We start from the raw sequence: 23542 nt of genomic DNA, 5'->3' as shown, positions 1-23542 counted from the left end.
GGAGGGTCCGGGGTGCTCCTCTCGCAGAAGGGAGCAAAGGCCAGTCTGGAGCAACCAGACCAGCAGCGTTGGTTGTCAGGCGTCGTCGAGAAGGCCACAAGCCAGCGGCTAGTAGCCAGACAACGTGATCAGCAGCAAAGAGCAGAAGGGCCCCACGCAGATCGTGGAGATGCAGAGAGGCTGAACTTAGATGCTGGAGCTGCTCAGGGTCGGGGCTTCTCGGACCCCAAAGCACTCACCAGAGGATCCCTCGGCGGTCGTGCTGGTTTAGAAGTCGTGCAGGTTCTGATGATGGCCGGTCCCTCGAGGTCTCGTCGCACCCACAGATCTCAGCTGAGCTGACGATGTGGGTAGAGGTCAGAGGTGCCAGGGAAGCCGGTTCTCGTCGAGCTGGGCAGTCGGATTCCTGAGGAAGGACGTGCAGCAAACCGCAGAGTTCTTAGATGGTGCCTGCGGATGCAGGGTGACTACTCCTTAGCCACAAGGGAGAAATCTTGAGAAGAAGTCGAGAGTTCCTTTCGTAGAAAGTATTCTTGATTCAAAGATGATCTAATTTGGAAGAGTCCCCGCTCCTGCCTTTATCCTAAAGAAAGGGACGGGTACGCGACTAGGTCCTGCCCTAGGGGTGGGACCAGGAAGGGGGGTGGTTACACCCCACTCCCATGCCGGACTCTCCCCAGGTCAGGGGCTGGGGTGCCCCTGGAACTGGTTCTAGCCGGCAGATGCGTAGTGAGCACCGGGGTGCCACTCCGCAGTCACCTTCCTGTAAAGCCCTGCCTACCCAGGATACACAAAACCCTGTCTGGGATGGTGCGAGCACTGCCCCGGACAGGAAACCCTTTGTCCAAGCTCTCCTTGCTGGAAGGACTCCCAGCAGCAGGAGGTCAGACTCGTGTCTGTGGTGGCAGCATCCATTTTGTGGAGCTTCAGTTAACTTTAACCGGGGTTCACAGTTACATACATCTCGTGTCCCTCTAGAAGGGTGGAATGCTAACCCCGTTGCCAGTGTTGGTGAGGGGTCAGTATCCCGATTCGTATGACACCTTACTCGACATGTTTTGATAAAGCGATACCAAAGATAGCATTTAACCGCAAGGATTATAATGCACTTGAGAGTATATGGTACGCGTTATCATGGAACAGCCATTGGGATTTGGTTCCGCAAGCTGCAACCGGGCTCGGCTCATGCCAGAGCGCCAATTCACACGATTCCACGCACTCTGCCTTCAGGATTGTCAAGGCCTGCCATAGGAGTGACTGATAGGAATCCGGGTGTCCATTTTAGGGTTAGATATAGGTATACTATATCTAAAGCAAAGGGTGATTACACCACGTTGCCCCAGCTGTCGTGCAGCCAGTTGTGTCAGATTTAGATGGCCATCCAGGGGTGGCATAATACATGCTTCAGCCCCTGGTAGGCCCTGGGTACACCGATGCCCTGAGTTACAGGGTCTGACAAGGTGGCCCAGTTCCAATTCGGTAATGCACCTGAGGTACACATGTCAATTTAGCGAGAGAACAGCTAGGCTGTGGGTCTGATTGGCAGGCCTACAGCCAGAGAAAGTCGTAAACCAGTGAAGCAAAAGCAAAAAATCTGGGTGATCATAGGATTGCAGACCCTACTCTCCTATACTTCTGTTGAGGTTTTTGAGCAAATTGCTCTTGGGGTTTCCTCTGGTGCATCTTTAGACCTTTTTCCCGATAGGGTTTGGAAAGCGCTAGGCCCTGACCGGTTTCCTCCATTAAGGCAGTTGTGTAATCAATCCCTGCATATTGGGGTGGTTCCCTCTTGTTGGAAGCAAGTGGTTGTTTCCCCCTTATTGAAAAAACCCTCACTTGACTCAGCCTGTCTTAAGAACTACAGGCCTATTTCACTCCTTCCATATCCACTGAAGATCATTGAGCGCCTTGTGAGCAGGGCACTCTCCCAGTTCCTGGAGGCAAATGATCTCTTGGGTGATGTTCAGTTTGGATTCCGCCCGGGACATGGGACAGAGACTGCCCTTTTGACTGTGTTGGATGATCTTCGTTTGCGTGCAGACAAGGGTCAACATGCCATCCTGATCCTATTAGACCTGTCTGCCACATTCGACACAGTCAATCACAAGGTCCTCCTGGAACGATTGGAAGGAGTGGGGGTAGTTGGTCAGGCTAAGAAAATGGTTCCACTCATATCTATCTGATAGATGTCAGGCCGTGGCTCTTCCCTCTTTTCAGTCCAAGTTTACCAAGATCCCCCATGTGTGCCGCAGGGCTCTGCAATAAGTCCCATTTTATTTAACGTCTATATGCTTCCCCTGGTGGATGTCATTAAACCCTACGGCATAGGCCTGGTAAACTATGCAGATGACACCCAGTTGATTTTATCACTGGAGGGAGAATAGTCATTCACACTGGAGAACTTCCATATCTGCATGCAGAATGTGGTTTATTGGTTAGGAAACAACTCTCTGCAATTTAATGCAGATAAAACTGAAATCCTCTGTATTGAGGGTGGAAGAGTGACCTATTCCCTTCCGGCCGACTTCTGGCCTATTCCTGCTGATCCCTCGTTGGTACCATCCAAGTCGATTTGCAATTTGGGACTTTCTTTTAATGAGAAGCTGACCTTGGAAACTCACGTTAACGAAACCGTGGGGAGCTGTTTTTCCCTTATTAGGATTTTGAGGAAAAGTCTCCCTCCGCTCCCTGCTCATACACGCTCCTTGGTAGTTAGGAGCGTGATTCTGAGTAGGTTGGATTATTGTAATTCTCTACTGTTAGAGTTTCCCGAGTTTTTAACTGGGAGACTGCAGAGAATTCAGAATATGGCAGCCAAGCTGGCTTTGATGCGTCCGCTCCAATCTTCCTCCTCTCAGGCCCTTGCAGAGCTGCACTGGCTTCCTATAGTGCAGAGGATTCATTTCAAATCCTTCTGTGTTTTGTTTAAGGCACTGTACGGTGAGGGGCCCATACCATTGCAGAGTAAATTCTTCTGGTATGTCCCCCCCTTTGCCTCTGGTCCTCCTCCCCTACTTGGTGAGAGTACCCCTGATTAGAAGAGCTAAGCTGAGGGACAAGCTTTCAGTGTTGCTGCCGCAAGACTTTGTAATAAGCTACCCTCTGAGTTGCGACAGATAAAATACCTTTTGCCTTTTCGTAAACAACTAAAACCCTGGCTCTTTCCCAGAGTTTAATGTCTATCTGCTCCTATCTTAGATGTCTTTACCGTCTTCCTCTTTAGCGCCAGGATGCCAGATGGGTTGCAGTGTGCTCTATAAATATCTTTCACATTACATTACAAATATTACTTATTCATGGGTATTCTTTCAGAATTTTTAAATACCCCCCCACCCCCTCACCTCCCTCCCCGGCCAATGGTACACAAATATTGCTTAGTCGATCTAAATAGACCTTTTTCTGCAGCTGACCTTAAAAAACTGAGCTTCCTGACTAATGCTGTAGTACGTGATGAGCCAAGGTAGCTTTTCTAATTATTGTTTATAGGGGCAGCCTTCATTAGTTTCATTCAGTTTTTAGTTCACAGTTCTTTTGAGTGTAGTTTTAGCAAAATAACCTTACTATGACCAATGGAGTATGAATCCAGGGTTCCTAATAGTTTGCTATGGTTATAGGTAAGGAATTATTTCTTATTTTGACAATATGAAGTGTATATGTGGCATGGATAAAAGAGGGAGGCTGAAGAAAGGGTGAGACCGAGAATGGACCTAGGGCAATTCTGAAATGTAGGTATATAACATCCGGTCACATTGTATGTCTGTCACATTTTAGATCTGAATTCCTCTCACATTTCTGATCTTAATTTGTATCCTTCAGATGCTGAAGTTAGCTCTGAGGAATCTGCCTCCACTGGCGAGGACCAGGAAACTGAAACTCCCCCTGCAACATCAAGTGAGACAGAACAGCCTAAGGACCCAGAGACTGAACCTGGGGAGGGAAAGGATGAAGGCAAGCCCTCCGAGGATACGAAAAAAATGTAGGGCAATGGAAAAATTTGGTGAATGCTATATTTAACTGTAACTTGCTTGACAGACTGATTTTTTTCACCTGGCTCTTAATTTCCTAACGTATACTCTGCTATCTTGCTGCCACACAACTTTTTTAGACTGTACAAGTAGCCTATAGGATCCAATATTTTGGTTGACTAACAGACACAGCAAAACTTGTTTGACCTGTTTGACTATTACTAGCCACAAACCTGCGTTGTAAAGGCAAGACCAGATCCTCAATAGTATGTGGTATTTGTGTTGCTATTACAAAAGCATATTCCTTCGCATATTAACGCTAGCAGCCCATAGAAGCATGTCAAGTATGAGGATTTTCTCCTTTTTTATATTAAACTGCATAGCTTTTGCTTCCTCAAAAGTAAGCTCTGGCATTGGGGCAATGTGTGTGTGCGTGTGTGTGAGATTTCACTCAGTGGTGGTCGCTACTGGGTAATTAAGTAGTTATAGTTAGGATTATATTCCATAGATATTGCCTTTTTTGTATTTCTAATAACTTTACTTTGGAGACGTTAGACAAATCTCCATGAAACTCGCTCAAAAAAGGGGCATCTTTTTAATTAGTTTGTGCATGGGAAGTTTTGGAGTGATCCGAGAAGGGGGGTGCCCCAAAACACATTTCCCCAGCTTTAGACACTGCTACTGCCCAACCTGCTTACTAGATTTACACCAAATTTGGCAGAAAGCTAGATCTTGGTCCAGAAAGAGGGCTTTTTGTGTTTTGGTGTAAAGCTGTTCAGTCGTTTTGCAAAAATGATGGTTAAAAAAATTGTAAATATCATGCCGCAGACCTGACAGATCTCAACCTGAGATCTGATTGGCCGCCACCCCTTGAAACAAGAAAGTGGTGGCAGCTATTTTCAGACTTTGGCGGGTAAAATAATTTTTTTTAAAAAGACTTGTGGGAGGGTAGGCATACCCTGACTACTTAGACCTGGTAGTTTTTTTTTTTTTACCACAAAGTTGCAGAGGACCTGTGTGAGAAGGTGCCATCTTTCTTGCATTGGTATGCCCCCACTTTTGGCTGAACTGATGTGCTTTGACTGAGTGTGCCCTGGGCTCCTGCCAATCAGGTACCTAGGGCCTGTGTTCCTTCCCTAAAGCTGTGTTCAAACAAAACCCAATTGGCATCTCTGGCCACCTATCAGCCCCTAGTAAATGGTACCCTAGGTACTCAGGGTATGATGACCAGAGAAGCCCCTAAGGGCTGCAGCACTTATTGTGCCATCCTTAGGGGCCCTGTACCCTAACACCCACACATTGCCTTTGCAGGCTGAGTGTCTGAGTACAGAACTAAAAAGAGAGTCGACATGGCACACATCCCTGTGTGCCATGCCCACAAACCCCACTGCCCTGGCAGACACCAGTCACCCCTCTAGCTGGGTGCCCTATACCAGTGGTGTGGGCACAGGTGCATGAGCCCTGTGCCCCTACAGTAACCAGGACCATTTCTGGGCACTGTAAGTGCAGTGCTGCCATTTAAGAGTATATGGTGCTGGGAGGTCATCATTACGAACTCCAGAGAACCATGATGGCTTCACTGAAGACTGAAGTTTGGTATCAAACTGCTCAGCACATTAAACCCGCAATGATGCCAGTGTGAGGTTTAATGTAAAATGCACTAGAGGGCATCTTAGAGATGTCCCCTTAAACCTAACCTACAATCCACGTCTGGACTGAGTGACTGCCCAGGCTGCCACACGATTTAGAAAAGGGGGTGGTGATGAACAGAGTGTCTGAATTAAACAGACCACTCTTACCCAGTCCAAAGATCAGGGCTTGATCCATCACCGTTATTTATCTCACTGCCCCATCCCAGCTCAGAACCTGGCTATATGCAAATCAGTCTGTCCCTGGCCCAGTGCATCATGGGAACAGGGCAGACTAAACTACCAAGCCAATTCTTCACCAGAAAGGAGACAAGCTACCGGGGACCGGTTTCTGGCATTTCAGCCGTCTTCGGCCCGGCTTGCTTGAATCCTGATGGAGTAGTGAGAAAGGGACTCATGTCTGAGTATACCCTGCCACACCTATAGTGGCCAAAAACGATTTAGAAAAGGGGGTGGTGATGAACAGAGTGTCTGAATTAAACAGACCACTCTTACCCAGTCCAAAGATCAGGGCTTGATCCATCACCGTTATTTATCTCGCTGCCCCATCCCAGCTCAGAACCTGGCTATATGCAAATCAGTCTGTCCCTGGCCCAGTGCATCATGGGAACAGGGCAGACTAAACTACCAAGCCAATTCTTCACCAGAAAGGAGACAAGCTACCGGGGACCGGTTTCTGGCATTTCAGCCGTCTTCGGCCCGGCTTGCTTGAATCCTGATGGAGCAGTGAGAAAGGGACTCATGTCTGAGTATACCCTGCCACACCTATAGTGGCCAAAAACGATTTAGAAAAGGGGGTGGTGATGAACAGAGTGTCTGAATTAAACAGACCACTCTTACCCAGTCCAAAGATCAGGGCTTGATCCATCACCGTTATTTATCTCACTGCCCCATCCCAGCTCAGAACCTGGCTATATGAGAGCTTTCTGCTTAATTCAGAGACTCTGTCCCTCACCACCCCTTGTTGTAAATATTTTTGTCCACCCTAAGCGTGGAAGGGTATTCTCAGATGTGAGACCCTTGCTCATTGCACCATCAGGATTCAAGCAAACCGGGCCGAAGACGGCTGTAATGCCAGAAACCGGTCCCCGGGAGCTTGTTTCCTTCCCAGTGTAAGAATTGGCTTTTGTAGTTTGGTTTGCCCTGTTCCCATCATGCACTGGGACAGGAACAGACTAATTTGCATACAGCCAGGTTCTGAAACTGGGATGGTGCAGTGAGCTAAAAAACGGTGTTGGATTTCGCCCTGATCTCTTGACTGGGTGAGAGCTTTCTGCTTAATTCAGAGACTCTGTCCCTCACCACCCCTTGTTGTAAATATTTTTGTCCACCCTAAGCGTGGAAGGGTATTCTCAGATGTGAGACCCTTGCTCATTGCACCATCAGGATTCAAGCAAACCGGGCCGAAGACGGCTGTAATGCCAGAAACCGGTCCCCGGGAGCTTGTTTCCTTCCCAGTGTAAGAATTGGCTTTTGTAGTTTGGTTTGCCCTGTTCCCATCATGCACTGGGACAGGAACAGACTAATTTGCATACAGCCAGGTTCTGAAACAGGGATGGTGCAGTGAGCTAAAAAACGGTGTTGGATTTAGCCCTGATCTCTTGACTGGGTGAGAGCTTTCTGCTTAATTCAGAGACTCTGTCCCTCACCACCCCTTGTTGTAAATATTTTTGTCCACCCTAAGCGTGGAAGGGTATTCTCAGATGTGAGACCCTTGCTCATTGCACCATCAGGATTCAAGCAAACCGGGCCGAAGACGGCTGTAATGCCAGAAACCGGTCCCCGGGAGCTTGTTTCCTTCCCAGTGTAAGAATTGGCTTTTGTAGTTTGGTTTGCCCTGTTCCCATCATGCACTGGGACAGGAACAGACTAATTTGCATACAGCCAGGTTCTGAAACTGGGATGGTGCAGTGAGCTAAAAAACGGTGTTGGATTTAGCCCTGATCTCTTGACTGGGTGAGAGCTTTCTGCTTAATTCAGAGACTCTGTCCCTCACCACCCCTTGTTGTAAATATACAGGCTGCCACACAGCGGACATGTTGCTGGTCCCCTGGGTGGAGAGCCCCTCGCTCTCCTGGGCCTGCAACAATGCACATCCTGTGCCAGGTGCTAGGTCTCCTCCCCCAGGATGGGCAGGGGGGAAGCTTCAAAAGCATGCGGCCCCTGTGAGCTTCTCCAGACCATTTGCTGTACCCAGCAACTGGCCCTCACCAGTTCTGACCCCCCCGCTCTGGTGGGAAGACTGGCGGTAAACCCTACGTCAGGAAGGGGGGTGTGCCAGCCTGTGCCAACCACACCCCGCAGGTGGGGGAGGCGAGGTGAAGTTCGACCCCGGGCTCCGACCATTTTGAAGATGGGGAGCCCTGCCCAATCACAGCTAGGTTCCTGCCCCCCTCCCACTGGAGAGGAGCAGGCTAGGGGGTGTACCCACCCCAGGACAGGGACCTATTGGTCCCTGCCCTTGCCCTACCTGTAACGCCCTTAAATTCAGTATTTAGGGGGTCCTGGAACTTTCCTTCCTCAGATCCCTATAATAAAAGAAGATAAAGAAGAAGACCCGCCGTGCAGCTGCTCACAACAGGACGACACCCACTGACTTGACCCCAGTCCTACTGGCCTGTCGATCCTGGAAGCTGCTCCTGCTTAATCCTGGCGACTCCTGCAGACAGCAACCTTGGAGGACCTGCGTGCCTTGACCCTCTTAAAGACTGGGACCCCCATAAGCAGAGGCTCTGCTTTAATAACCAACCCCTGGTGCCAGCCAGAAAGCTCAAGACCTGCCCACTCTGCTGTGAGAAGTTGGCCTGATATATGATGTTCACTAGTTCTAGTGACCACCTTGTATCAGTCCATACAACCTTTATGGTGATTGGTTGTAAGTCAACCTTATAGACCAGCTATCTTAATGGTAGCATGGACAAAGCAGTCTTAGGCTAAACTCTTTTGGCATGTGAAGCCAGTTGTTTTACCACCTATAACTCCTTGAATACCAAATGAAAGGACCCCACACAGGTAGTTATGAAAATAAACAAGATATTTATTAACTTACAAACACTTCTGAACTCTATATGAGATCAGAGGGCTAAGCCCATGACAAGACTCTTAAGAAAAATACGTTAAGTTGCACACATTACAATGGTGCCCTAGGGGCACGGCAAACCGTATACTAAGTAAATGGTATAAGGAAATCGATAGAAGGAATGGAGCTGTCCAGAGGCTTAGGATCGCTGGGACTACACTATCCTGACCTGAGGTAAGTAATAGGAGGCCCACGGAACGCGTGTGCATAGTGTGAACTCACACGCGAGATGCGTAACAAAGTCAATGGACAGTACAAATTACGAAAAGGTAAGTTTTAGACAGTTCCGACTAGCTAGGACTAAAACGACTGGAAATCTGGACATTAGGAGAGTCAATCTACCCTTGAGCACCGAAATGCCCTTGTTACCTCACCCACGGGCTGCGGGTGCACAGGTGTCAAAGTGTGTCGGGTTTCCGCGTTGTAGTCTATGGAGCCTGGAAGAAAAGATGCTGCAGGCGGCCTGATGGAAGATGTCCAGAGTGATCCAAGGGTGGATCAAGGAAGATGAAGACCTGAAAGCAGAGGGGACAATGTTCACAGTCACTAGCCAGTGACTGGGGTGGAACCAGGAAGGAACCAGATGCTGTCGTCGCGATCAGGTGAAGAGTGGACTCTTAAGTCTGCAGCCACGTGGACCAAGTGGTGTCTTCGACGACCAGGATGGAGGCACAAGCTGTCCCACGCAGGCTCTCGCTGGCGGCGGTGTTGGATCCGGAATCTGCGTCAACAGGCCTTGGCAAAGGCAACCCACGCGGTGAGTGGAAAAGGCGTCTGGTGCGGACCAGGAGGGTCCGGGGTGCTTCTCCTTTGCAGGGAAGCCGGGGCCAGTCTGGAGCAAACAGACCAGCGGTGTGGATTTCAAAGATCGTCGTCAAGGAGGCCACTAGCCAGCCGGCAAGTGACCAGACAACGCGTCGAGCAGCAATCAAGCAAAAGGGCCCCACGCAGATCTCGTGGATGCTGGAGGGCTGATCTTCTGTGCAGGAGCTGCTCGGGCTGGGGCTTCTCAATCCCCAAAGCATTTAGTCGAGGATGCCTCTGAAGTCGTGCTGGAAGCGAAGTGCAGTTTCTCCAAGATGGCCGGTCCCACGTGTCTCGTCCCACCCACGGATCTCAGCTGTGCTGCAGATGTAGGTAGAGGTCGGAGAGGTCTGGAAGTCCGGGTCTCGTCAGGCTCTGAAGTCTGGTTCCACCAGGAAGGACGACAAAGTGAACCGCTAGGACGCTTGATGGTGACTGCGGATGCCGGGTGGTCACTCCTTGGCCACAAGGGAGATTTTCTTCAGTCTTCTGTGGATCATAACGTCGAAGTCCAGAGTTTCTTCTTTGTAGTTTCAATTCAGGATTAATCTAATTTGGAATGGGACCAGCTCCTACCTTTATCCTGCTAAAGGGGGCTGTACTGTGACTAGGTCCCTCCCATGGGTGGGACCAGGAAGGGGGGTGGTTACACTCCCTATCCTTTGTCCGGTTTCGCTCCAGAGCTGGGGCTGGAGTGCCCCAGCAACTGGTTTGAACCGGGGTATGCACAGGGACACCCTGTGTGCCCCAGGCATGTCTCATTCCTTTCAGGCTGGCCTACCTCAATACACAAAATCCTGTCTGGGGTGGTGCTAGCACTTCCCAAGGCAGGAAACTCTTTGTCCAGGCCTCCCTCGCTGGAAGGACTAACAACAGCAGGAGGTCAGACTCGTGTCTGTGGTGGCAGCATCCATTTTGTGATGCTGAGGCTCGGGTTAACTTTAACCGGGGTTACAGTTACATACATGTCGTGTCCCTCTAAAAGGGTGGAATGCTACCCCCGTCGCCAGAACTGGCGAGGGGGTAGTATTCCAATTCGTATGACACCTTACTCAACATGTTTTGATAATGCTATGCCAAAGTTAGCAATAACCGCGAGGATTATAATGCATTTAAGAGTATATGGTATAGCGTTATCATGGAAACAGCTAAAGGACTTGGTTCCGAAAGCGGCAGACAGGCTCAGCTCATGCTAGAGCACCAACTCACATAATTCCAAGCACTCTGCCTTCAGGATTGATAAGGCCTGCCATAGGAGTGACTTATAGGAGTATATGTGTCCATTTTGGGGTTAGATATAATATACTATATCCACATTAAAGGGTGATTACACCACCTTGCCCCAGCTGTGTTACCAGCCAGTTGTGTCAGTTTTGGATGGCCAGCCAGGGGTGGCATAATACATGCTGCAGCCCCTGGTAGGCCTTGGGTACACTTATGCCCATGGTACCTATGATACACTGTACAAGGACTTACAAGAGTGACCCAATACCAATTGGTAAATGCACCTAAAGTACATGGAGTCCATTTTAACAGAGAGAGCAGGAAGCCTGGGGTCCTGAATAGCAGGATCCCAGGCCAACTATGTCGAAAACCAGCTAAACACTAGGCAAAAAGTTGGGGGCAACCATAGTCAGATATCCACCTTCCTACAGTCTATACTCACGCTTCATTCTGGTACGCAAGAAAGACAAGAACAAGTTCAGGGCCATTCTGGATTTGCGACAAGCAAACAAATGGATTTGCAGGGAGAAGTTTTGCATGCTGTCTTTGCACCAGATTTACCCTCAGCTGCATAGGGGAGACTGGCTTTGTGCAATAGATCTGCAGGATGCGTACTTCCATGTGCCCATTGCACGGAAACACCGGAAGTTTCTGCGCTTCCAAGTCGGCGCCAATCACTATCAATACACCATACTACCGTTTGGACTGAAGTCTGCGCCCAGAATTTTTTCAAAGTGCATAGCAGTGGTGGCGGCACACCTGAGAAAGAACAAGGTGTTTGTTTACCCATACCTGGACAACTGGTTGATCAAAGCCTCCACCTTCCAGTGTAGTGTAGTTCCTATTTTCCCTATAGGCCCTGCGCAATTGAATAACATAAACAGCAGTGTAGACGTATAAGTGCGGTGTTCCAGGTCTCTACTGACTATGCTAAACTTAATTGGGTTTGTACCAACTAGCTCAGAGGTCACTGGAAACTTTCTTGACTGAATAGGAAGTGATCAGCTTCCCTGGTACAGACAAGAAGGGATTCAGTTTTCCAACAGCCGCATAAACATGACAACTTTGCTCCTTAGAATATGAGTCAATCTCTAGAGTCGTGTGAAACAATAGACCGCTATTTCACTCAGTCAGTTGTGCAGATTACTTTCACCAAGATGCAGAGAATAGAGAGACGGGCGTTTTCAATAAAAAGTATTATTTATTGAACAGTCTTTCTTCTCATGCAAGAGAAATGAATTGCCACAATTGCAAGACTTGTTATTATAAAAAGTGCGTACAGTAAAAGGAGAATTGCGAAATAATACTGTAAAAGCATTGATATGGTTTCTTAGCCATACAATGGTTAAAATGAATAAAATATATGCATTCATATATACATTTGACTAACATACTCAACTGGTGCTTCTAACTACGCCTACCCCAGTGTACCTGACCTAAGCCTAATACTTGGGAGGGAGTAAGTAAGTAGCAGTTTAGTTAAGTTGGTTTTGCCAAGGTTTTGCTTCAAGAATTCTCTCTAAGGGTTTAGTCAACACCATACCTCTGGAATAGAATGTTGGAGGGCTGGTATCTCCTTTCAGGACTCGATATTCCAGTCACCCGCAAGGGTAGGCTGGAAACGCCGGAGCTGGATTTTATTGGCAGGAGAAAAGACAGTGTCTTTCTAAGCGCGTCAAGGAGGAGGAGGGGCAGCGTCCGTGGGCTTCTCGCATCTGCTGGGCTCTGCAAGGGACAGCTGTTCTGCTCCTGTATTCAACACACCATCGCATTTGCCTAAGGCAACGTTGGTAATATTTATACCTGAAAGGTGCCTTGTTTGACGTAAGTTTTTGGACATAAGACGTCAATAAAGATGTCACCGGAACTGGTCGTTCTTACAGTGCTCATTAGCGTTCTATTACTAATAAAAACAAAGCAAGCAGGGCTTTCCCAGGTTGCTGGGGGTTTTATCTTGTTGAAGAACTGAGTGTAATCTAGGAATCTAAGATAGTGGCTTCTGCTTTGCCATCTACTGTAATGAGCTGCAGAGGCGAGATTCTGAAATTCGGCTCTGATCGTTTATGCCATTATAGGGGTATGGATGGATTATAGCCGTATAGGGGCATAAGGTCACAATATTGATCGGGGTCCTAGATTATAACACAACACCAGGAAGCGCAATTGCACTTCAACAGGACGGCCGTTCTGTTGAACCAGCTGGGGTTGCACATAAACATGTCCAAGTCTGTCCCGACTCCGGTCCAGTGCCTACAGTACTTGGGAGCCTCCATCAATACGCTGTCAGCAAGCGTGTCTCCGGAGGAGAGACGCTTATCGATCCTTCGGAAGGCTCAGGCTCTCATAAGGACGGTGTCTTCTCTACTGGGGTCGATGGCCTCTTGTATCTTCCTCACTCCACCTGCACGCCTACACATGCAGCCGCTGCAGGAATGTCTAGTGGATCAGTGGGACCAGAGACGAGGGAACTGGGACGACGGGATTCAACTGTCTGCACTCTCCGCAGTCCCTGAGATGGTGGTGTTCAGCAGAAAACCTCCTCAAGGGGATTCCGTTCCACAAGGACATTCCCACTCAAACTATCGTGACGGATGCTTCTATCCACGGCTGGGGAGCGCATTCCGGACAGTTACAGATCCAAGGAACGATGTCCCCGACGGAGTCCACGTACCACATCAATTTCCTGGAACTCAGAGCTGTTCACTTGGCGCTGACGGCCCTTCATCCGTCCTACCAGACCGACTCTCTGCTTGTACAGACGGACAATACGACCACAATGTATTACCTCAACAAGCAGGGGGGCTTGAGATCGCGCACACTGTCACAGGAAGCACAGGCGATCTGGCACTGGCTACTAGCCAGAGGACTGACGATAACGGCTACCCATCTGCCAGGTGTGCGGAATGCTCAGGCGGACGCACTCAGCAGACTGATCCAGGAAAACCACGAGTGGGTCATAAACGACGAAGTGCTCGGAGGCGTCTTCGCCAGGTAGGGCACTCCAGACGTGGATCTGTTCGCCACCGCCGACAACAGCAAATGGCGAGCCTTCGCATCCAGGTATTACCAGCAGGGGACTCTGGGGAATGTGTTATGGATCAACTGGTCGAACAGCTTTCTGTACGCTTTTCCGCCCATTCCCCTGATTCCGGAGGTGCTCATCAAGCTGTCCCAGTCCAGGGCGCGGATGATCCTCATTGCTCCGGAATGGCCCAGACAGTGGTGGTTAACGGACCTGCTTCACCGGTCTCTGCTAACTCACATAAGGCTGCCGTGCCGGCCGGACCTTCTCACGAAGTTCTGGGGGCAGATGGTGCACCCCAACCTCTCGTCTTTGAGTTTGGCGGCATGGCTCCTGAGAGAGTGCAATATGGCCTGCATCTTCCTGAAGATTGTATGGACATACTGAAGGAGGCTAAGCGTCCTTCCACTAGGACTACCTATGCTTACAAGTGGAAGAGGTGCTGCATCTGGTGCGCGTCCAAGAACTATGATCCGATGACATGCAAGGAAGATGTCATCCTTCCATACCTCTTGCATTTGGCGCAGTCTGGCCTTAACTTCCATTCTATTGAGGTTCATCTCGCTGACTTCCTACAGGAAATGCGCTTCAGACATACTTCTTCCAGATTCCTGTGATAAAGGATTTTTTGGAAGGCTTGAAGAAAGTGTTTCCTCCTGTTTGGCTTCCTTCGCGGGAACTGAATGTGGTGCTGTACAGGTTGATAAAGGAGCCTTTTAAGCATATTCATAGGGCTTCGCTGCAGCACCTGTCTTGGAAGGCGGCGTTCCTCGTGGCCATTACATCGGTCCACATGGTGAGTGAAATTCAGGCGTTGTGTTGCCAGGAACCTTATACTGTGTTTCATGCTGCTACGGTTGTGATGCGTACTCACCCGAAGTTCCTTCCTAAGGTGATTTCTGATTTTCATGTTAACCAGACTATAACTTTACCTACGTTTTTTCAGAATCCTTCCACTCCAGCGGAAAGGTCTTTTCATTCCCTGGCAGTAAGAAGGGTGTTGAAATTCTATCTGGATAATACCAAGGATATTCGTAGGTCTGACCAATTGTTTATCAACTATGGGTCGGTCAGAACGGGTCTTGCTACCTCTAAACAGTCCATCTCTAGGTGGATTGTGTCCTGTATCCAGTTATGTTATCAAAAGGCTAATAAGATCTTAGTTGGTAAGCCTAAGGCTCATTCCACCAGGGGCAAAGCGGCTACAACTCTGCGTTGCTCCGTAATGTTCCCATTGTAGAACTCTGCAGGGCTGCCACGTGGAAGTCGGTCCATACCTTTGCGAAGCACTACTGTCTGGACTCTGATGCCAGAGCAGATGATCAGTTTGGGCAGACTTCGTTACGAAATCTGTTTGCACAGTAGTGGTGTTGTCTTTTTCCTCCACCGCCGGTTTGGTTGTGGGGATGGGCTTGCCATTCTATTCACTAGATTATGACTATACACAGAGATCCCCTACTACAGAAGGAGTAGTTTCTTACCTGTAACTTCAGTTCTGTAGTAGGGGTATCTCTGTTATAGTCAGAAGCGCCTGCCCTCCTCCCCGGTGGAGAAAATAATAAAATACTGAATGCTACAGGTCTAGCTTTATACACATCCAGAAATAACTAAAAGTTGAGGGAGTTGCTGTGCATTCTGGGATACCGAGAGTTCTGGAAAGTTTCCTTAAAGGCACGGTATCCCTTTTTAAGCCACATAATGGCAGACTATGGGGGGCTTGTCTGTCCATCCTTTCCTCTCTATCATTCCAAGGATTTCGTGAAGGGGGAATTTTTTCTATGGTGAAACTTGGAAGACTGTGCTGAATATATTATTGGTGGAATATCCTTTGCATTTCCAGTTGAAGTACTGGTCAGTGTAGCCTTGCAGATATAGGCTGCATTATTTGTCTTTAATTCTCTCTCAAGTGTCTATGCAGGACTGCACAGAAGACCACTTAAGAGATTATTTTTGATTGATCCGGGGTCCCCGCACATGAGCGGGACTATTCACTAGATTATGACTATAACAGAGATACCCCTACTACGGAACTGGAGTTACAGGTAAGAAACTACTCCATCTGTGTCTTCTGCCACCTCAAGCATGTTACGGTGTCTACGTCTTCTATCACCTCACCTATTGTGTCATCCAAGGTTTCCTCGAAGAAATCTTCTTGGCTAAGGCCATTTCTTCAATATCCTCAAAATCATCGTCGACGACTATTCCATCGACGACGACTCCATCTTCGACGAAGTTGTCGTTGACGAAAGCCACATCGATGTCTAAGTCATCGTCGACGAAGAGCCAGTCAACGACTAAGATCTCGTCGACTAAGATCTCGTCGACGAAGATCTCGTCGCCGAAGAGCCCGTCGACAAAGAGCCCGTCGACAAAGAGCCCGTCGACAAAGAGCCCGTCGACAAAGAGCCCGTCGACAAAGAGCCCGTCGACAAAGAGCCCGTCGACAAAGAGCCCGTCGACGAAGAATCCTTCGGCTTCAGCCCCGTCGACGACAATCCCCTTGATGACGAGTCCGTCGACGGCTAGCTCGTCTACGGCAATTCCATCAATGAGCCAGCCGCCTCCAGCGCATCTTATCAAGACTCTAGAATCGATGAAGAGTCCAGTTATTACCAAGGCGCCACCTGCAAGAGTGGCATACACTCATTTCCAGTTGAAGACCTATCATAGGCAGGACTACTTAATTTCCCCGCTATTACCATCACACATTTTGGAAGCATATATGGAGGAAGAGGAATCTGATGAGGATGATGGAGACGAAGAAGGTCCCTTTGGGATTGCACGCATCCATCAGAATTACGAATAAAATGTCAGTAAGAGGATGAAGATTAGGTTCTGCAGGTGCATTCCTATCAGGAGGATTTGTCTACACCTTTCTATAGGCAACCATACAGAGCTCCACTTTCGGGTGAGACGAGTCATCTCTCTCCTTCTTTGGTTCGGGACTTACAGGCCATGTTGGCGGATTATCGCCAGAGGTTCTCTTCCAGGGGATACTTACAGTTATAGGCACTGAATTATCTCCGCCCATGAGCGGGAACCCGGAACACCTAAACAATATACATATATATGTGTAAATATACCCAAAAGTACATAGTACTAACTAATAATACACATATACATGTATAATACCATAATATGCATCCTAACATATATAGATAGGCTAATAAAATCAAACCGTACACACGTTCTGAAGCATGAAAATATGCTGTATATATATGCAACAAACATGCATGAGCCTAAAATGCATTTCATAACCATGAAAAACCTTTTATTTTCATCAAAGAACCTGTTGTAAACAGTTATTAGCCTAAAAGGCTGCATATGAAAAAATGTCTGTGTACAGAAAATCAGACTGGCACCCTGCCTTTAAGGCCCCAGAGAATCTGCACACTTTGCCTTTAAGGCCTCCAGGAGAACTCTGTTCCCATCATGCACCACAGGTGACAGGTCAGTTCTTTTTTCCGGCTCGTTCAGTGAGGAGACTGGAACTTGAGCTCTGCTCATTTGTAGTATTTTCTGTCAGAAGTTGGTTTTTCTTGTCATTTTTTGGCAATATATTACTTTGGTGGTCGTTTACTATCTTTTTCTGACTAGACTGTTGGTGTTTTTTAGTCAGAATGCCACCTTTATTTTACAAATGTCCTTCCTGTGGGAAGAAGATGTCAAAAACTGATCCACACTCTGTGTGGTGTGTCTTCCAGCTTCTCATAGGGTGGAAGATTGTTATCACTACCTCAACCTTTCTGTGAGAAGGTGGCCTGATATGCAGTGCTCACTATTCTAGTGAACACTATGTGTCAGTCCAGCAACCCTTATTGATGATTGGTTGTAAGTCAACCTTATAGACCAGCTATCCTAGTAGCATGGATACGAGCAGTCTAAGGCTAAAGACTCGAGAGGGCGTGTTAAGCCAGCTGTTTACCACACATATACCCCTTGAACACCAAGTGGAAGGACACCACACAGGTGTTATGAAAATAAACAGTTATTTATTAAAGATCACAACAGCCCTGTACTCTTTATGAGGACAGGGTACTAAGCACAAACCAAAACTCTTACAAAAATACTTAAGTTAGCACAGTATACACAAATGCCCGAGGGGCACGGAAAACCATATACTCTGAAAGTGGAATGTGAAATTCCTAGCAGGTAAGTACAGTACTAATAGCTTTTGGAATCGCTAGGACTTGACTAGGGAATCGTTAGATTACTTCTAGGAGGCCTAGGGGACTCGGGTGCAGTGTGTGCACTCTCACGCGAGATGCGGACAAAAGTCTATGGTAGCTAGAAATTGTAAAGTTAGTGTTCTCGGGCGAACCCGACCTGGTAGGGAGAAAACGAAAGTAGATTCTGACCCTTGGATAGTGAGGCTATGCTGGGGCACCGAAATGCCGAAGTTACCTAGCCCAGGGGCTGCAGCTGCATAGGTCTGAAAAGACGTCGGGAATCCTCGTAGACGGACCAGGAGCCGGAAGAAAAGATGCTGGCCGGTGACCAGTGAAGAAAGTTCAGTTGGATCCAAGCCTGGATCTCGAAGATAGATGACACCTGAAAGCAGAGGGGACCAAGTTCGAGACTACTAGCCAGTAGTCAGTGGGCACCAGGAGGGCACCGCATGGTAGCCACCTCGACAAGGTTAGTGGGTGACGCTTGAGCTCGAAGATCTCACGGACCAGGAGGCGTTGTCGGCGACCAGGATGGAGGATCGAGCTGTCCCACGAAGATAGAAGCTGTCGGCGTCGCTGGACCCAGGATTGGGCAACAAAGCCTTGGCAAATTCAAGCCCACGCGGTGGACCTAAAATAGCGTCTGGAGTGGACCAGGAGGGTCCGGGGTGCCTCTCTTTAAGAAGGAAGCAAGGGCCAGCCTGGAGCACCCAGACCAGCAGCAGTGATGTCGTCGGGCGTCGTTCAGAAGGCCACAAGCCAGCCGGCTAGTAGCCAAACAACGCGGTGCACAGCAAACAGCAGAAGGGCCCCACGCAGATCGTGGAGATGCAGGGAGGCTGACCTTGGGTGCTGGAGCTGCGCAGGGTCGGGGCTTCTCGGACCCCAAAGCACTCACCAGTGGAGGACACGGTGGGCTTGCAGTAAAGATGTCGTGCAGTCTTGGCGATCGTCGGTCCCTCGAGGTCTCGTCGCACTCACGGTTCTCAGCTTGGCTGTAGAGGTGAGTAGAGGTCAGAGGTGCCAGGGAAGCCGGGTCTCGTCGAGCTGGGTCGTCGGATTCGTGATGAAGGACTTGCAGCAGACCGCAGTGTTCTTTAGGATGGTGCCCGCTTGATGCAGGGTGACTACTCCTTAGCCACAAGGGAGAATCTTGATGAAGAAATCGTGAAGTCCTTTCGAAGAAAGTCGTATCTTGATTCCAAAGATGATCTAATTTGAACAGGGGGCCCGCTCCTATCTTTATACTAAAAAAGGGGGCTGACCCGGTGACTAGGTCCTGCCTATGGGTGGGACCAGGAGGGGGGTGGTTACACCCCTCTCCCCTGCCGGACTTCCCCAGGCCAGGGGCTGGTGTGCCCCTGGAACTGGTTCTGACTGGCCTATGCGTAGTGAGCACCGGGGTGCCACTCAGCAGTCACCTTCCTGAAAAGCCCTGCCTACCCAGGATACACAAAACCATGTCTGGGACGGTGCTAGCACCGCCCCTGACAGGAAACCCTTTGTCCAGGCTCCCCTCACTGGGAGGACTCCCAGCTGCAGGGGGTCAGACTCGTGTCTGTGGTGGCAGCATCCATTTTGTGGAGCTGAGGCTTTGCTTAACTTTAACCGGGGTTCACAGTTACATACATGTCGTGTCCCTCTAGAAGGGTGGAATGCTAACCCCGTCGCCAGAATTGGCGAGGGGTTAGTATTCCAATTCGTATGACACCTTACTCGACATGTTTTGATAAAGCAATACCAAAGATAGCATTTAACCGCGAGGATTATAATGCACTTAAGAGTATATGGTATGCGATATCATGGAACAGCTATTAGGACTTGGTTCCGCAAGCTGCAGACAGGCTCAGCTCATGCCAGAGCACCATCTCACATGATTCCAAGCACTCTGCCTTCAGGATTGTCAAGGCCGGCCATAGGAGTGACTGATAGGAATCTGTGTGTCCATTTTAGGGTTAGGTATAGGTATACTACACCTACAGCAAAGGGTGATTACACGACTTTGCCCCAGCTGTCATGCAGCCAGTTGTGTCAAATTTAGGAGGCCAGCCAGGGGTGGCATAATACATGCTGCAGCCCCTGGCAGCCCTGGGTACACCCATGCCCTGAGTTACAGGGTCTGATAGGGTGGCCCAGTACCAATTGGAAATGCACCTAGGGTACATGGAATCCATTTTAAAGAGAGAGCAGTAGGCCTGGGGTCCTGATTGGCAGGATCCCAGGTCGACTATGTCCAAAACCAGCTAAAACACAGGGCAAAAAGTTGGGGGCAACCATAGTCAGGATGTACCTTCCTACACTTTCTAATAGGACTTTAAGAGAAAGGGAGAAAATGAGGTTGCTGGGCCTTCTGGAGAGAGAAAACCGTGGTGAGAAGAGTTCCAAGGGCTTGTTATCATCTGCTAAGCCATCTTCTCAACCTAAACGTCGAAGACCTGCGTCTCCAGAAGGTAGAACTAAAAGACATCGACTCCAGGGAGCGTCGCCGTCAAAAAAGGTGCGCTCGACGTCGAGATCCAGATCGCCGTCAGCAGTGTCGGCGTCGAAGAGGGCTCCATCGACGTCGAGGACTTCGCCGGTGAGGCAAGGTTCAGCATCTCGACAGTCGCCGTCGAAATCCTTTTCGACGTCGAGAGATTTGGTGTCGATTGCAGTAAGGAAGACGTCGGGAGCGCAACGTTTTACGTCGAAGGATCGTGAGAGATCGTCGTCGAGGGAAGGGAGACGTCCAACGTGTAAGGATCGTGGGTCGACGTCGAAGGGTAAAGTGTCGACGTTGAGAGGGAGTCATCGATTGACGTCGAAGGATAGACCGAGGTCAAGAGAGAGACTCACGTCGTCGTCGAGGAAAAGGTAGACGTCGAGGGGAAGTCCAGAACCTATTGTGGAGTCTTCACTGCATGATCAGCAAGACGACAGGTCTGCGGTGGGGCAAGAGACAGTGCACCAGGACTCTTCCGTGGTGGCTCATTCGGGCTCAACCTCAGGGCAGGTGTCAGATGACAGACAATTGGTGCCCAGACAACGGTCTTCTTCTAGCTCATTGGTCTCTGAGTACAGTGTAGCTTCCAGAGCTTCCAAGTCTTCAGCAGGGCTGCATATTGTGCAGGTGTCATCTGAGGCTTCACCTGAGCATGCAGAACGGCCTATTAAATTGTCACCGAGGTGGCTGGAAAGTCTTAGACATTGGAAGATGCGTCCGGTGATGGGGGAGAGAGCTCTGGTCCCTCGGACGAAGCTACTTAGAAGATCAGGCTCAAAATCCTTGGTGAGAGAGAAATCACGTTCAAGGGAGCGTAGGAGGCAGCGATCTGCAACTCCTCAGAGAAGTCGTAGAACCCCTTCTCCATCGTCGTCTTCTTCAAGATCTTTATATAGAGACTATTCTCTCACTATATCATCTACTCCGCCTTCCAGGGTGTCTCCCGTGGATGATTTGAGCACATTTAATGATGTGTTATGTCGTGGAGTGAATAAGTTAAACATCAAGATGGCAGTTCCCCAAGTAGCAACGTCAGTCATCTTTGAAACCCTGCATCACAAGACGACTGGCAGGCCTCTTCTGCTGTTAGTGCCCGGGTTGATAGAACCAGCAATGAGAACATTCCTAACTCCGGCCACAGTGGGTTCAGATCCTTCTAGGATTGCAAAGAAGTACAAGGCTCCAGAAGAAGATCCTTTATTTTTGCATTCTGACCCACCTCCAGACTCACTTATTGTGGCGGCAGTCAGAAAAGCACATTCTGCAGCATCTACCTTTTCCACCTGAAAAGGATAGTAAGAGTATGGATTCCTTGGGGCGAAGAATGTGCAACACCTCAGGGTCGGTCATGCGAGTGGCCAGTGCGGCAGCCTTATTGGGCCACTATGATCGTCTGCTCTGGGACTCAGTGGCTCGTTTTGCAGATAAACTCCCTAAGGAGGATCAGAAAGACTTCCTGGAAATAGTGGAAGAAGGAGGATTAGTGGCTAACCAGAGCATTAGTGCGGCTGCTGATGCGGCAGATCTGTCAGCTCATGGTTATGCACACAGTGTTTGTGCTAGACGTACAGTTTGGCTTCGCCTTACGGGGCTAAAGCCGGAGGCTCAGAGGAAAATGGTAAATTTACCCTTTAATGGTTCGACTCAGTTTGGATCTCACGCTGACGACGAGATGTCTAAAATGAAAGTGGAGTTGGACACTCTAAAGGCCATGGGTCTTGAAAAGAAGAAAGAATTTAAAGGTCGGGCTAATTTTCCTCCCTTTGACAAGAGATCTTTTCAGCAGAGGAGCCAACAGACGAATTGGTCTTCGCAAAATCAAAGCCAGAATCAACAGAGGTCGCAATTCCAACCGCGACGACCTGCACGAGGCAGAGGCAATGGAAATAGGCAGCAATCATCTGCTACCAAGCAGCCTCAAAAACAATGAACGGAGGCTTCCTCTACAACCGTGTGCCACTCCGGTTGGAGGAAGTATTGTGTGTTATCTAGATGATTGGAAACAGATCACAAAGGACAGATGGGTGCTGGGTATCATTCAGAGCGGGTACCTCTTGAGATTCAAGAAGCCACCCCCTGTCATGCGTCCTCTAAAGATGGTACAGTGGAATATAAAGCGCTTACAACAGGGAGCGGACGTCCTTCTGAAGAAGAAGGGCATAGAACCAGTTCCATCTCAGCAGAGAGGTCAAGGCCTGTACTCTCGATTCTTTCTCGTAAAGAAAAAAGGTCCAGCTACGGAGTTCAGACCCATTCTGGATTTGAGACGGTTGAACAAATTCATTCGGAAGGAGAGGTTTCGAATGCTGGCTCTTTCCCTCAATTACACCAGGGGGATTGGATGTGCTCCATCGATCTGAAAGATGCTTATTTTCATATTCCGGTATCCAGAAAACATCGCAAGTTTCTCAGGTTTCAAGTAGCGGCTCATCATTATCAGTACGCAGTACTCCCTTTTGGCCTGAGATCAGCTCCCAGAACATTTTCAAAATGTATGGCGGTAGTGGCGGCTTGTCTTCGAAAGAGACGGATTTTCATATATCTGTACTTAGACGACTGGTTTCTGAAGAGTTCATCCCCATCGCTACTAGAAGAACATCTGTTGATATGCCTCCAACTCATGTACAAGTTGGGTCTGCAAGTCAACTACAAGAAGTCCATAATGAACCCCACCTAGAAGATCCACTACCTGGGTACTCAATTGGACACAGAAGAAGAAAACGTGTGTCCTTCGGAGGAGAGGTGGTCATCCATCAAGGCGAAGTGTTTGCTTCTCCTTCAGTCTGCACGTCCGACAGTTCGGCAAGTGTCCTCTCTCCTGGGGTCTGTGGCATCGTGCATTTTCATCGTGCCAAACGCACGTTTGCAGATGCGTCCTCTACAGCAGTGTCTGGAAGATCAGTGGATACAGAGGACGGGATGCTGGGAAGATCGAATTCATCTCCAACAGTCTGTAAGAGATTCCATCCGGTGGTGGATGAAGAAGGCACACTTGATGAAGGGAGTTCCTTTTCATCAGGACCCACCAACGCAGGCTCTGATCTGATCACAGATGCCTCTCTCCAAGGTTGGGGGGCACATATGGGCACTCTGCAGGTACAAGGGCTATGGTCAGACTTTGAGAAAGGATATCACATCAATCTACTCG

At 48.9% G+C, this 23542-nt stretch overlaps 1 protein-coding gene across 1 annotated transcript in view; it reads left to right on the top strand.

The window, feature by feature from the left end:
* The window catches only part of HP1BP3 (heterochromatin protein 1 binding protein 3), a 711194-nt gene that overhangs the window by 110516 nt on the left and 577136 nt on the right, over positions 1-23542 (top strand). Inside the window, exon 3 of the mRNA XM_086921633.1 lies at positions 3817-3976. Coding sequence (XP_086777759.1) covers positions 3817-3976 — 160 coding nt within the window. The remainder of the gene's footprint in view (positions 1-3816; positions 3977-23542) is intronic.

The sequence above is a fragment of the Lissotriton vulgaris genome, chromosome 5, assembly GCF_964263255.1.
Source record: "Lissotriton vulgaris chromosome 5, aLisVul1.2, whole genome shotgun sequence".
In the NCBI taxonomy this organism is placed as follows: Eukaryota; Metazoa; Chordata; class Amphibia; order Caudata; family Salamandridae; genus Lissotriton; species Lissotriton vulgaris.
Note: the sequence above shows the minus strand (reverse complement) of the source record. Positions and strands in the feature narration are given on the sequence as shown.